The sequence below is a fragment of the Rhipicephalus microplus genome, unplaced genomic scaffold, assembly GCF_043290135.1.
Source record: "Rhipicephalus microplus isolate Deutch F79 unplaced genomic scaffold, USDA_Rmic scaffold_21, whole genome shotgun sequence".
In the NCBI taxonomy this organism is placed as follows: domain Eukaryota; kingdom Metazoa; phylum Arthropoda; class Arachnida; order Ixodida; family Ixodidae; genus Rhipicephalus; species Rhipicephalus microplus.
The window spans coordinates 3,054,863-3,070,289 of NW_027464594.1; the positions used below are offsets into that span (position 1 = coordinate 3,054,863).

The 15,427-nt window shown below is 43.8% G+C and overlaps 1 protein-coding gene across 4 annotated transcripts in view; it reads right to left on the reverse strand.

Annotated features, from left to right (window-relative positions):
* LOC119169799 (3 beta-hydroxysteroid dehydrogenase type 7) overlaps positions 1–15,427 on the reverse strand; it is a 30,943-nt gene that overhangs the window by 10,328 nt on the left and 5,188 nt on the right. For all 4 annotated transcript variants that reach the window (XM_075883830.1, XM_075883829.1, XM_037420816.2 and 1 more), the window contains exons 3-5: positions 12,166–12,308; positions 10,448–10,612; positions 8,931–9,146 (exon numbers count right to left, since the gene is read on the reverse strand). In XM_075883830.1, the coding sequence (XP_075739945.1) occupies positions 8,931–9,146; positions 10,448–10,612; positions 12,166–12,308 (524 nt within the window). The remainder of the gene's footprint in view (positions 1–8,930; positions 9,147–10,447; positions 10,613–12,165; positions 12,309–15,427) is intronic.

The following is a 15,427-nucleotide window of genomic DNA, read 5'->3' on the forward strand; positions in this document are numbered from 1 at the left end:
TAAAAAAGTAGAAACATCAGTGTCAACCCTCACGGAACTGAGTACCAACGTCGCCAATCTCGAAAAAACAGTGCAAGGACTAGAAATAAGGCTGGCGAATTTAGAAGACAGAAGCAGAAGAAACAATCTTCTGGTTTTTGGCATTCCTGAAAAACTGGGAGAAACACCAGAATCGCTGGAATCAGCAATAGTTGAAGACTTGTTCAAAACTAAGCTTGGTGTAGAGGTAAAATCTGTCGAAAGACTACACAGAATGGGGCGTAAGCAACCCGACAAACCTAGACCTGTGATCTCAAAGTTCATAGATGAAAGGGAAAAAAAGACACGTGCTGAAGAACTGTTCTAAATTGAAAGGAATGGGCATTTCTGTGTCTGAGGACTTCTCGGCAGCCACGAGGCAAATCCGAAAGAACCTATGAGATAGTGCCTCTGATAGCAGGAAAGCGGGAGTAAAGGTGAAATTGTCATATGATAAAATTCGAATTGATAACGAAACCTATGAATGGGACAGTATTCACATCAAGAGGGTTCCTATAAGTCGACGCAGTAGCAGGCTGCGAGATAAGAAGTGACATAAAAGCAAGGACACTAAGCAGTTTCGTTGTCTTAACATAAATGCCCGTAGTTTTATTAACAAGGTCGTTGAATTATAAAGTGTAATAATAGCCCACAAACCGCATATGTTAATAATTACAGAATCGTGGCTACACCCAGACATAGGTGATGATGAAATAACGCCACCAGGCTGCTAAATGTACCGTAATGACAGAGATTCCCGTGGTGGCGGTGTTATCATGTTTCGAGAATCGCTATATGTGACACGATTACCCAATATTAAGGGAATTGAATCTGTTGTCGTTACAGTGTTATTTGATGAGCTACATATTATCTTTGGGGGATTTTACTGTCTGCCCAATTGTGGTGATGAGTTTGTGTGTCAGTATAAAATGAGTAGTTGCAACGTCTTAATCGGTGGCGACTTTAATTTTCCCATGATAAATTGGTCGGGTGAATTTCTACATGCCATCCCTGCTGCATCTGTATCTTTTCTCGATGTTTTGCTGTTCCATGACTTGACGCAGCTTGTGAAAATGCCCACTCGCATTCAAAACGAATCTAGCACAATTTTAGACCTGTTTCTTGTTAGTAGAGGTATATATAACCGCAGTCCGGTAATAGAAATTTATGACGGCATTTCGAACCATAAAATTGTGTCATTAAGCTTTCAACTGTACTATGCTAAAATGCCTAATAAGAAGACCGTTTTTGTACCCGTATTCTTGCGTGCTAGTGATGTGGACATAATAGACGCTCTTGATCATTCTTATTCTGATTTCCTAACGCTTTCTTAAGAAAGTGAATGTTCTGTTGACCGATTGTGGTGCTTTTTCAAAGACCTAGAAATTAAATGTATCCAGAACTTTTTTCCTCACAAACGCAAGGTATTAAACCCGTCTAGCCACCTGGATTACAAAAGAAATTGTACGCCTAGGGCGCAAGCTAAAGAAGGCAAGAAAGCAACAAATAGAACGACCATCATTGTCTGGACTAGATAATATATCAGAGATGCGTCACACACTGAAAGCCAAACTGAAAAGTGCAAAGGAAAAATATCAAAGCGAGGCTTTGACAAATTTTTTCTTGACATCAGCAAATAAGTTTTGGCAATACCTTTCACCCAAAAAAAGTCCAGTATCAAGCTTATCTATTAACGGTGATGCTATAACCGACAAGAGGGAAATAGCAGGCACGATGAATGATTACTTCTGTTCAGCGTACACGCGTGATAATGACAGTACCCGTGATTTCATCACCTATGACACCATGCCACCTATCGATGACGTCTGTATCACTGAAGGGGGTGTCTTATCGCTTCTGCTTAATCTCGATCCAAACAAGTCACCGGGCATTGACTCTGTACCTAACACCTTTCTGATAAGGTATGCTGAATGGAATGCCAAATACCTATGCTTGATCTTTAAATCATCTCTCCTGCACGCTGAACTTCCAAGTGATTGGAAGCACGCTAAGATCACTCCAGTATCAAATACTGATGACCATTCGCTTGTATCCTCGTTTAGGCCTATCTCCTTGCTATGCACTAGTGTAAAAATTCTAGAGCATATAATATTCAAACATTTGTCTATGTTAGTCGAAAGAAATAACCTAATCACGCCCTTTCAGCACGGCTTTCGAAAAGGCTATTCTACGGTAAACCAGCTTATTGAGACGTTTCATGACCTAGCAGCAGCGATCGATATGAACGGTCAAGTAGATGTTATATTATTGGATTTTGAAAAAGCTTTCGATCGTGTGAGTCACCAGAAATTATAATTAGGCTCAAACCAATTCTGAAAAATGAGAAATTACTTGCATGGATAACTGCTTATCTTTCAATGAGGAGCCAATGTGTTGCGATCGATGGTGTCACCTCGAGTTCCGCCCCCGTGAAATCGGGTGTGCCTCAAGGGTCAATTTTGGGGCCGTTGTTTTTTCTGTTATTTATTAATGATATTGTGCTAAACTTGCCCGTAAAAATAAAGCTCTTTGCAGACGATTGTATACTATATCAGGAAATTTATAATTACAGTGATCAGGAATCTTTAAATACTGCACTAGCAATGCTACAAACGTGGTGACAATTAATTATAAAAAACAGTAGACAATTAATTATAAAAAAACAGTAGCGATGCGAGTTACGCGTAAGAAACAGCCACTTTTGTTTACCTATCACGTCAATGGTCATGCGTTATCCGAAGTCACTAAACACAAATATTTAGGACTCATACTCACACCAGACTTAAAATGGAATGAACACATAGAATATATTGAAAGAAAGGCAATGAAAAAGCTTGGCTATTTGCGAAGGAGGCTTGTGAATGCCACACCACACATCAAACTTCTCGCGTACAAAACTTTCATTAGACCAGTATTAGAATATGGAGCTGCAGTGTGGGATCCCTTTACTGAGTCCAATATTAAAAAGTTAGAAATGATCCAAAGAAAATCTGTCCGATTTGTTTTAATTGTTATAGTTGGCATACTACCACTTCACTTCTACTAATTAAAGCGGATCTCGAAAAACTACAGGAGAGAAGAAGAATGGAGAGGCTGAAGCTTTTTTACCTCATCTTCCACAACAAAATTGGTATCAACAAAACAGTGCACATTCGACAAATAAGTGAATATGCTGTGCGCTCACATCCTTCAAAGAAAGATCTAGATTACGTAAACCGCACAGACACATTCAGGTATTCATTTTTTCCAAGAACTACCCGTGAGTGGAATTGCCTATCACCCGATGCTGTACAGTGTCCAACAGTTGATTTATTTCTACATGCTCTCAATAACCACTAACAGTTTTTTTGTAGTCATGCAGCCCAGAGTTACGCAATGCTTCTAATTTTTTACTACGTTTCAGTCAGCAAAGCTATGCCATTGTTGAAATGTTTTTCTTCAGTTTTTTGTAAATTAGTACAAAAGTGTTGGATTGTACCCACTGTCAGTATGCTGTGTGATGTCAATTATGTTTTTTGTAGTAAACATTTCTGTATTCCCATTCCTGTTTAAGACCTGGTAAACAAGTCAGCAGTATGTAATAAATAAAATAAATAAAGATAGACACCTTCGACGGGCTCTTGCCGTCGCCACCATGTTGTGTAACAAGTCCAATCTAATAGCATGCCCTTGCGCAGCGTAACTTTTACGAGCAGGTAAAAGCGTGTGAGCGCTGCTGAAGCAAAGATAAAAAAATGAGCCAGCCCATTTATATCGCCTGAAGGGTGCATACAATAATGTGCCCCCACGTGTTAGAACTACTGTCTGCTCAAACAGAAAGAAAACCACCCGTCGTGAACGAGCATGAAAAAACACGAAGAGGGGGGTGTCACTCGAGTGGCAACAATGAACTTTGATTTAATGAGCACGATCGCCGGCACGTGCGCTATCTCGGCAAGCGTTGGTGTGCTTTCAACGTCAAGAGACTGTGTGAAAAGAACACTTCTCCCTGGAGCAGCCGTATTTGCTCACACCAGCGTTTTGTAGGAGCTCCGTGATATCGAATCCAAAAGAGTTAGCTGCCGGCCTGACTGCATATAACATTGCCTTTTTTCCTGCCATATTCACTGCATTGTATTCAACGCGCCGTCGCGTCATCGCTAGAGCTAATCGTGAAGGCTATGATCCGCAAACTCGCGGTGCGGGTCAGGACGATAGCACGTGATGCGTCGGCCTCTGGAGATCAGTTGTTTTCACCATGGTCGAGGAGAGCTTCCATCAGCGCCTAATCTGACATCCCATAGGTAGTGACGACCCAGCCGTTTGCATTCAAAAAGGGGAAAAAAAAAGCAAAGCTAAACGACGTTGGGGACCACACCATGCGCATGCAGTGAAACCATGAAGGCGTGCACGGTATCGAAAATGAAGAGCGAACGACAGTGATGCCACGGGAAACTATTTGGTACAGCACTTTCCATATGCAGCGCGGCCCCACGTCACGCCTAATAAGAGCATGGCACTGCCAACACAAAAATAGGTTTCTTTTTTTGTGTTTTTGGTTTAGAGGAGGAGGGAGGGGAAGGACACATCTGCACATACGCTCGCGGCAGCAACGTCACCTCTTGGGGCACAGGCCCGCCTCTCGCCGAGGTCACAAGTGCGCCGTGCCGGCCACTTTGCGCTTTGTCAGCGGTGAGGCAACCACAAAAGATGCGTGTTCATGACAAAATGAAAAAATACGGGGCAACATTCCCGATTCACCGTGGCAAATATTCGTTATATCAAAGACGTCTCCTGCTGTTACATAGAGGCCACAAATACATGTGCTTCTATGGGGTAATCGCAGGGAATATAACTTTTTTATTGAGGAATTCGTAATACAAGTAAACCTCGTTATAACGAGACGGGCTATAACGAAATAATGGATATAACGAGCAAATCCTAATTCCCCTTGAAAGTCCCCATACAAACCAATGTATTCAACACCTCGTTTTAATGAGGCAAAGTTTGCCTGTTATGGGATATAACGAACAAATTTTGTTAGGAAGTAAAATTTTGAGCCGATGTCACGACAGTGCACAACGCGAATTTGAGACAGCGCGCAATGCGAGAACTGTATTTAGCAGTTGAAAACTCCCGCCACACGCCCTCCAGCAACGCGCGCAGTGCAGACGGCACGCGCTATTTCCGGAGGAGAGGTCGCTGCACATGCGCTGCTTGGCTATCACCGACAGTGGAGTGCTCCGCGAATGTCTCGCCCTTTTCTTTTCTTTTGTGTCTTCTTTATATTCTCCCTCTCCTCTTTCTCATGGCACTGAGGCGCGCTTCGTAATCTTACATACCCCCTTCCCCTTGAGTAACCGGTTCCTAGAGGGCAGCACAAAAGAGTGCCCCTTCCTCTTCACAGTCACTTTCTCTGCAAGTGTTGTCGCTCGCCGACGTGAGCCGCGTTGCTTTTGCGTGCGTGTTTCTTCTCTTATTCGACCGCTTCCGCCTTATCTTTTATCGTGCTGCGCTCGTGATTCCAGCAACATGAATGCGCCAGGCGGGAAGCGAAAGCGCATCACGCTAGATCAGAGGGCGGCTATGATAAGAGCCGTCGAATCGGGGACCAAGAAAGGCAACGTGGCAAGAGACTTTGGCGTATCGATGAGCACACTGTCAACCATCTTGAGCAAGCAGGAGTCCATCATCGACGCTGTTGCACGTGGCGTGAAAGGAAGCGCTAATAGGATGAGGGCACCTGCCTTTGAAGCGATCGAAAGGGCCGTTTTTAAATGGTTCTTGGACACGCGGGCCGTGAATCTGCCGGTGAGCGGCGCCTTGCTGCAAAGAAAAGCGAGAGACTTTGCCTGCATCATGGGCTATGACAACTTCGTAGCAAGTTCGGGTTGGCTCCAACGCTTCAAGGAGCGCCACGACATTGTCGGGAGAGCGGTCTGCGGCGAATCGCAATCTGTCGACGAAGCAGAGGCTACCAAGTGGGCGAAAGAAAGCATCGTGCGGCAGCTAGAAAAATACAGCACGGAGGATATTTTTAACGCGGACGAAACCGCTCTGTTTTTCAAGATGTTGCCGCACAAGACGTTAGCCCTCAAAGGCGAGCCGTGCCATGGCGGCAAAGTAAGCTGCGGATCACTGCGCAAATTTGTGCGAACATGACCGGCTCTGAGAAGCTGCAAATTTTCGTAATTGGCAAAAGTGCATCCCCTCCCTGCTTTAAGGGGAAGAGGCAGCTCCCAGTTTAGTACGTAGCCAATCGCAAAGGCGAACCGCAAGGTGTGCCTTGTTTTAGATAACTGCACCGCCCACCATACCGCTGCCGTGCTTCAAAAAATCGAGCTGCTGTTCCTTCCTGCCAACTGCACAGCAAAAATACAGCCGCTTGACCAAGGCGTGATTATGTCGCTGAAGGCAGGTTACCGCAAGCGTGTGATAGACAAGCTCCTGCTCAACATGAGGATGCAGCGAGACACCGATGTTGACTTGTACGCTGCGCTCGAAATGCTTCAGGCGCGTGGATGAGTGTGACGGCGACCACGATCGCAAACTGCTTTCGACACGCCTCATTTGCCGCCGCACCAGACGCCAGCGATGAGCCATCAGACGAGCCCACTGTACCGGACGGTTTTGCCGCATCAGACGAAGTCGCTGCATTATGGACGGCACTTCGTGACGCCGGTGTCGTGCCTGACAGCGAGTCGTTTTGCGACTATGTGAGTGCGGACTCAGAAGCGGTGGCAACGGAGCAGCTCCTGGATGACGATATTGTGCGCGCTGTCAGTGATCGTAACGAAACCAGTGACGATGACTCTGTCGACGAACAGGAGACAAACGTGCCGACGGCGTCGGAGGAATTAGATGTGGTGGACGTACTGCGCCGCTACTTCGGCGCTCACGAGGGCGGCGAAGATGGCTTGAACATTGCGGCCGCAGCTGAGCGAGCCATCGTTCGCATCAAGAAGATGCATCAACGTCCAATTACGGACTTCTTTGCAGCTAAGTCTGCCTGAAATGCAAGCTGTGTATTTTGAAGGTCATTAAAACAGGTGCATGACTTTTTCCTTTTTATTTGGGAATGCGGTTATTTTGTTGCATACCACCATGCGGCGGGATGCTATTTCACCCGCTATTATTTTGGGTTAAGTACAGTGAATAATATTTGCGGTAAATGCCCGCTACGGCTATAACGAAATATTGGTTATAACGAGCAAATAGCGGCGGCCCTCCGATTTCGTTATAACGAGGTTTAACTGTATGGAGGTTCGTTATAAGCAGGTTTAACTGTAATTTAAATTATTTTATAGAATTGCGCTTTCTTCTACAAAAGACCTTACATGAAACTGTCTGCAAAAAGCAGTCACTTAACATATTTGGAAAATAAAGTAGTACACAATGATTTTAGAAATGCTGAGATATGCCTGTTTACTCAGATCATATCTACAACAACGGTCGTCAGGGGTTATGTAGTCGTATACACTGATTTGTGTGAAATAATGGTCTGCTTTGCCGCTGTGTCACAGTGATAGCATAATGTGGGAGCAGCACTGATATAAGTGATTCTAAAAGAAGCGCTGGAGAGTTGTAATAAATTTTTTGACAGTGCACTCAGTGACACGGCCCAAGTAATAAATAAATATCCATTGCCTCCATGAGGTGACTACTCCATGAGGTCTCACACATCATGCCCACTTACATGTAATCAACTGCATGGAAAATTAATTTATGAGGTGGCTATCTTAACTGGTACTTACGAGCGCATCAGCAATGCTGCTACGATGCTGCATGGAGACAGGATGTGACAGCAACAATCAAGAATTTCTGCACATACCTCAACAGCACTCAACCTCAATAATCTTGGTGAAATGAAGCACCTAAGTTACTGCGAGAGAAACATGAAACTAAACAACGTGGTGAGTGAACAAGCACATGAGAAACAGACAAAAGCTGTAGTGGTAGTCTATAGAGGCCATCGCATTTGAGATATCTTGTGAAACTCGACACTGCACGCGAGGCTTGGCACACCAGTAAAAAGGCTGTTCGCAAATACGTGGATGCGTTCGAAACAAACAACCCTGGAGGAGAAACCCCCATATCTCTTAATATAATCGCCCATGAACTCAATATAATAATGTAAATGTGGTGTCTTGACATCTCAAGATCATGACGTGATTATGCGGCAATAAGTTTGCCGTACCTAAGCAGAAGCGTGTTCTTGCATTTCACACCGTCGTAATGCGGCTGCCGTCGCCCGGAATGGAATCCATCATTGGGGTTAGCTGCGTGACACAGACCTGTTCATCCCTTTCATATTAGGGTGTGACCGAGCGTGTGCACCGTTGGTGATTGCACAGAAGTAAAAGCAAACTTTTTATTATTTTTACAAGGATCATTTCTTATTCTGTTTTCGTCATTTATCTGCAGCTTGAGATAAGCAAACCAAGCGATTGCAAACAGCGGAACAGCGCATGAAGTGAGCGAGTGTTATGTAGGCGTGCCGCAGCGGGCATCAAAGAGTCCGCGTCGTGACGTCACCCAGGCCTCCCACCAGGTGGCGGCACCCAACTTCTCGGGGCTAATAGCGGTATGTAACCAAAAACCGAGCAGCCTTGAATGATTCCTCTTCTCCTGGTCAACCATACCAGCATGTACCGCTGGTAGCATGTGTGCAGTCCCCGGGACTGAGACAGCATGCCACTACAGTCTATGAGGTCATGCACACATGCATGTGTTTAATATTTAGTGCCAGTTTTTTCAAATTTTCACACTCCAAAATGAGGTGCTGGCCTTAAGCAAGTAGATACGGTAGCTATGTGCACATAATAGAAGCACGTACTTGCGTGGTTTCCAAAATATTATTGTGCTCTAACACTGAAGAAAAGTAACAATGATCTTTCAAAATAAAAAGGGGAAGGAAGCAGTGCCGTACTTACCATCGGCCAGCACACGCTGGTTGGCCTGGAGCACCAGCTGCTCGGCACGGTGCTTGGTCTCGGCATAGGGACCCATCAGGAAGTGCTTCGGCGTGAAGGTGGTGTTCTCCGCTCCAAAGAAGATGTGATTGCTGCTCACGACCACGTCCACCGTGCTCGTGAACACCAGGTAGGGTACGTTTTGCCGAATGCAGGCGTCGATGACTGTCCGCGTACCTACGGCAGATGGCATCAAGAAAGACTTCTGAAATCTCCGGCAACTGTATCAAGGTCACATTCATAGCAGTAATAATGCACGCATGTAGAGCCAGCATTGAATGTTAACAAACCGCATGATCCGATAAAAAGCTTTATGGTCTGTGCTGTTGCGGGAAAGACACAAAATTAGCAGAAATATGTGTAGATGTACCGTCATAGACTGCCCCAATATTAATGTTACCACACGTCAGACTTACCTCTACCATAATAGCCCATTAACTATATGCTGACTTCAATGTTGCTAGCTAAATCAAATGATTGTCAGTGCAAAAGTAATTATAGCATGGCAGCATCACATTGCACTGCAACAGTAAATAACTGCATGCCACGGCAACCACTGCAGAAAAGTGCGAGTGGGGTGAGTGCAAAGAGTGCGAGCAAGGAATCTGAACAAGAACACTACTACAACCACTTGAATCACTCTCCTTTTGTAGAAAGAATGAAAAGTCAGCAAATAAGCTCAGCGTGCTGCAGTTACACCCCGAAAGATACGTTTGCAAGCCAAACAACTTAGCTTAGCTGTTATTGCTCGTAGCCTCAATCAGATTATCAGAGCCATGTCTGGCATCTGAGAATAAGTGCAATTAATGTGCATCACCAGCATGCACCAACTTTTAGTGACACTTCACCGTGACCACTGCTTTCGAAACACGCCAAAGAAAGACACATAAATCAAGCTTGTGTTCTGTTTTTTCGTTTCTATGCAGTGTTTCAACTTGTGGCCATCTAAGCATAATTCTGGCGGAGCAGATGCCAGCAATGGTTCTTGTGAAGCTAATGCACAACGTCTGAAAGGAATGCAATAGCCAATAGTGTTATCTACTGATTTCCAGAGTCACACACTTTGGTGAGCAGAGCAGAACTTGAGACGTACGTTAACAAAGCAGCTCTTTGCTGCAAGGAGAGTGTCCAGTCATAACAGGTCACATTCTGGGAAAAATGACAGTGGCAGGTGCAATTGGCAACTGTTAATATCTTATCTATGTGCGAAACACTCGGACTCTTTTTACAGGTGCTGTCCTAAGTTCCAGCATATAACTGCTGGTGCTAGAACACGTTATAGAATGTACACGGCTGCTGGTTCCATGCAAGCAATCAGATTGGAATCACCGATAACATTTCGGAAGCTCCGAACACATAAGTGAGCATCTTGCACTCAGCAAACATCTTGACGGCTGGCTGGGCGCTGACAGACAGTAGTTAACAAAAATATTAAAAATGTACAAGCATCAGCATTTTACTTCTGAGCAGCATTTTACCTTCAACGTTAACAGCTTCCATGGCTTCTGCATCAGGGAAGATGGTGCAGTCCACCAGGGCAGCAGTGTGGATAACACAGTCGACGCCTGCAAATGCTTCCTGCACCGCCTTGGCATTGCAGATGTCACCCACGGTGGCCTTCATGGGCTTCTCGGTGCTGTGTTCTGCAGTAATGCGTAGAACACTTGAACTCCGGCAAACCTGAACTAGTATGTCCAGACTCCTCTAAGCATAATGTGACCTCCCTTTTGTCTAACTGCTAGTTTAAAAGCATGATGCGCACGTCATACATTCAAGCTAACTCGAATGAATGACTTCGGCAAATTTTCGTTAAGCAGATTATATTCCTTGCTTCACTTGGTACTGAATATGCCTGCATTCTTACCATGTATTGAAATGCCTCACTCTTTCTCACAATCTACTTGGAGCTGTATACAACTCCCGCAGCACACAGACCAGCAGGAAGATTACAAAAGTTTAACGACAGCGGCACCTGTGTGATGTCTGTATTACACAGCTGTTGTACTGACTGAAGATGTGATTACACTAAATTACATGGTTAATTAACCTGACACTGCAGAGTGGCTCATTACCCTAAGGTGCTGTAGGCTCCAGAATAATTTTGCCACATGCGATTCTTCAACGTGCACCCTAAAAAGATATTCTACAAGTGAGAACTATGGCATTATTATTATTATTATTATTATTATTATTATTATTATTACTACTACTAATGGAATGTGGCTGCTGCTGGTACATAGCACCAATAACTTCCACAGCAGATTTCAAAGGAACGCCACCTTGATTTAGACCTTCAGCAATACTTTGGTCTTTCTAACATACTTACAATTTAAACACAAGTGCACATGCCTACAGTGCTTTGAAAACTAGACAGGATATCACGTGCTTAATCTTGAAAGGCACGGCTATGCAGACACTGCTATACAGACAACCTTCCGAGGCAATAAAAGGAGAAGCTACGCAAGCAATGTGCACAGAAGAGCACACCTAATGAATGTGCCGTTTTCTAGTCTAGGTTAGCTTAAGCTAGAGAAGACAAAACATCAGCATCTTATTTAAAAGCAAAAAATAAAGCAAAAATGAACAACTAAGCACTAAATTGGACATAGGTAGTGGCCTGCTTTTCTCTTCCACATTTGCATTAATTCTACACAGTCACAAGTGTAAGCTAAGCTGATTAAGACCCTCTTTCAGGAAATTAAAGGCAATTCTTCAATGTTGCCAGAATGCTTGTACAGAGGCTCACCCCCAGAAGCTTTCTCTCTTTGACACATAACACTGCCCTTATGTACGAAAGCAATATGGAGTATCTCTACAAATGTACGATAGGTTTCCTAGTCAAGGTCCAACTCTTGGTACCATATGTAGTAAGCTCAGAGATGTTTGTATCGTTCCACACGTCCACCTTAGAACAGGCAGGAACGAAGAGCTCACATGTTTATCGGCTTCTTCGCATACCCTTTCAAGAGTTCTACATGCATGCTTTATGAGAACTGTGGAAGTTAAGTAGGGTAATATATTTAAACCTCGTTACAACATAGTTTTACCTGCCACAAAAATACTTGGTTATATCCGAAAATTCATTATAGACATGTATTTGCAACACTGTATATGACAGAGCTATTCTTCATTTACTTCATTATAACCGATAATTTGTTATATCGAAGTTTCAGTGTAAACAGTGAATGGCACTCACTCAGTTTGTTCTCATAGGGCTTGATGTCAAAGAGGCGGATCTCCTTGACGTTCTTGTCCAGCTCCTGCAGCAGCTTGACCACGTGCTGGCCCAGGAAGCCGCTTGAACCGGTCACAAGCACCACCTCCACTTTGCGCTTGTCCCTAATTGGTCAGGCAGAATGGCATTTCACTATTTGTCACCTCAAAACCACTTTCGTTACAAAAGCAGAGATGAACACACTGTTCTTTATGTATGAGAAACAAAAGGTGAGAACTTCATTGAGAACTTCATTGAGCAACTGATCGCACTGGCAGATATTGACCGAGTAGCTCCACCATGCACTACTTGCGCAGCAGAGACAGAGGAGAAAAAGAAACAGTGCAAGTACTCGAGGCAGAGTAGAGTTGCCACTAGGTAAGAGGAAAAGATTTCAATCAAGCCAGTCCGGCAGGTGGGCATACAAATCGTATGACGGGGCACTGCACGAAGAAGGCCGCATAGGCTTAATAGGTGAGCTATGAATAGGTGCGAGTATGAGTCTCCGAGTTTGTTCATGGTGTGCTTCCATATTTCAGTGAAGTCATGCAAAACACAACAACACTGGCATTTTTCTTTTAAAAGGGGGGTTTGTCAGATAAACACTTTAAAAAGCAGGTCACATAATCAATGAGCCTGTATTTTTCATAAAAAAAAGTATGAAGGTTTTCAAGGAAAGAAACAGTTTTAAGAACTTTTTAGGGCTTTGAAAATGTACTTTTGAATTTTAACGGTTTTCAAGGACATATATACGCACCCTGTTACAACAGCACTTGCCAGCGTACATATACACAGCATTGCCGAATAGCACACAGGGACACAGGTGAGTGAGGCAACAAAAGGCGCTTGAAAAAAAAAAAAGAGAGAGAGAGAGAGAGAAAAGAAAGATAGAAATCAGCGCCTATATACATAGCCCCTTGAAACATTAATTTGAATAAGCTCTAACTGCTGCACTCACACCTTATAAACATACAGCTTTCAGCCACATTCATGTGCCATTGGGAAAACCAGAAAAGCCTCAGTTGCCTGGATTTTTCATTTGAAACCCCTGGAAAATTTCCCGCATGAACAAACAACATACATAAAGTATAACTGACCCCCCCCCCCCCCCGAAAAAAAAAATTCTGGCTGTGCCACTGCTTAGTGTGGTGCAAACTCTACTTTACTGGTGCCCGAGCTGTCCTAATGCTGTTGCTGTAATAAAAGTGACCAATAGATGTAAAGCAATACCAGCGAGCCACTGTTTCACCGTTGCATATGAAAATATTAGCAAAGTAACATGCAAGAAAAATATGTGAAGTTTCAATATTCAGAGGCCTAAACAATAGCCTGAGCACCAACATTAGTATGAAAACTACCTTGATGTTGCTATTACTATACTCTAAGCATCAAGACAAAAACTACCACCTTTCACTGGCAAAGGAGAATATTCTGTTAAACACACACACACACACACACACACACACACACACACACACACGCACGCACGCACGCGCGCACACACACACACACACACACACAAAAAAAAAAAAAACAAGTGAATGTATGATGCAGTTGAACTACAGCTAAAAAGCTAACTTGGCAATGTCACAAAAACAACAACATCAATGATGTTAAAATTAGAACCCCCAGGTTTTATGTGCCAAAACCATAATGAGGCACACCACAGAGGAAGGTTTGAGATTTACTTTAATGGTCTTTTTTTTTATTTGCATGTAGAAATAAGCACACAGGCATTTTCGCATTTTGCTCGTATTGAGACGTGGTCTCCTGGGGAAGGAGTCGAGCCCGTGACCTGGTGAAATGTACAAGAGCACCATATCCGCTAAGGTGCCACGTCAGGCAGCACAAGCGGAACTGGAACAGTGGCAAACTACTTCGCAACCTCTTCGACATTGCCAATGCTGTCTCGCACAGGCATGGCTGACAAAAGTTCTCAATGGAACCCCTGTTCCGCTTTATGCACCTTGTAAATTCAAGTTATGAATGTAGTGAGTGCCCCTTTCATTTGCACGCATCAGCAGACATGCATTACGCAACCTTGAATGATGACGGCCAGCGCAATTGAAGCCATTTAAACACCCATGCACTAAAGCAAAAAGAACAGGCACAATAGACATTCGCTGGATATTTGTGCAAAGGCTATCGAAGCATGAAGGTGACTACAGATTGCTTGCACAACTCTGGAAGGTAAGGAACCCCTGACAAAAACTCGCTCACCTACAAGTGCTTTGTCTTGTTACTGCAAGCATACTGCGTAACTAAAACAAATGAAAAAGTACATTGGCTGGGTTATTTGCAGGTTTTCTTTTTTTATTTTTGTTCACTTGCCATGTTCGTACCTGTGCTGTTCTTTCTGTTGATGCATGATTGAAAGATGTCTGCTTTTACTCGTTCTCTTCGTCACTAAAACCACAGCCTAAATATATAAACGCACCTCTCGTTTCGTAATAAAGCTCAGTTGGTGCTTGCCTGCGTCCCTTCTATTTTCATCCCTCGTGTTTGCTTCCGCGCTATCACGTTTCTGTTCCTACTACTCCATTGCTGTGCAACTAGAGCACCATTCCACCACAAGTGTGATGACTTCTGTGCTGCCTATTTCTATCGAGTGGAGGGGGGGAAACAAAAAGAAAAGCTAATTTACAGATGCTTCAATGAAGAGGTTCCCTTTTTTTTATTCCTTTCCGCCTGCAAGGCAGGCTTACTGAAACCCAAGAAACCAATTCCATAAGCAGAATGCTAATGATAGAAAAGTGGGCTGCCACCTTTTGTATGTTAATAACTGGCACGACAACTGAGTTCACAAACGAGGGGAATTTCTCACGACACACATAGGTTGCTTGCCACATCGAATAAGACCACGAAGGACGATGCAACTTGCGTCACGAAACTTGGACGTCAAAAAAAAAAAAAAAAGTGATAAAGAAAGTGATTATGTAGTGCCGGGTTTTTCTTTTCCATGAGGGTATGAATCGCTTTTCTCTTTCATCTCCTTTTGAAAGGCCGAGATTGAGAGTGCTACAGATGCACTAACAATGCAGAGACCACCTATAACTGCTTTTTGTTCTTTCTGGGCATGCCTAGACCTCAAAAGGCAAATGACTTTCTTGTCCCATCACCCAGCTTGCCCTACCTATATAAAAAAAATAAATATAAATATTATAAATCACTGGGTCCCCCCCCCCCCCCCCTTTAATGTACACTAGAATTATCTAAGGCTTGGGTTCAAGCTAGTTGTATTCCC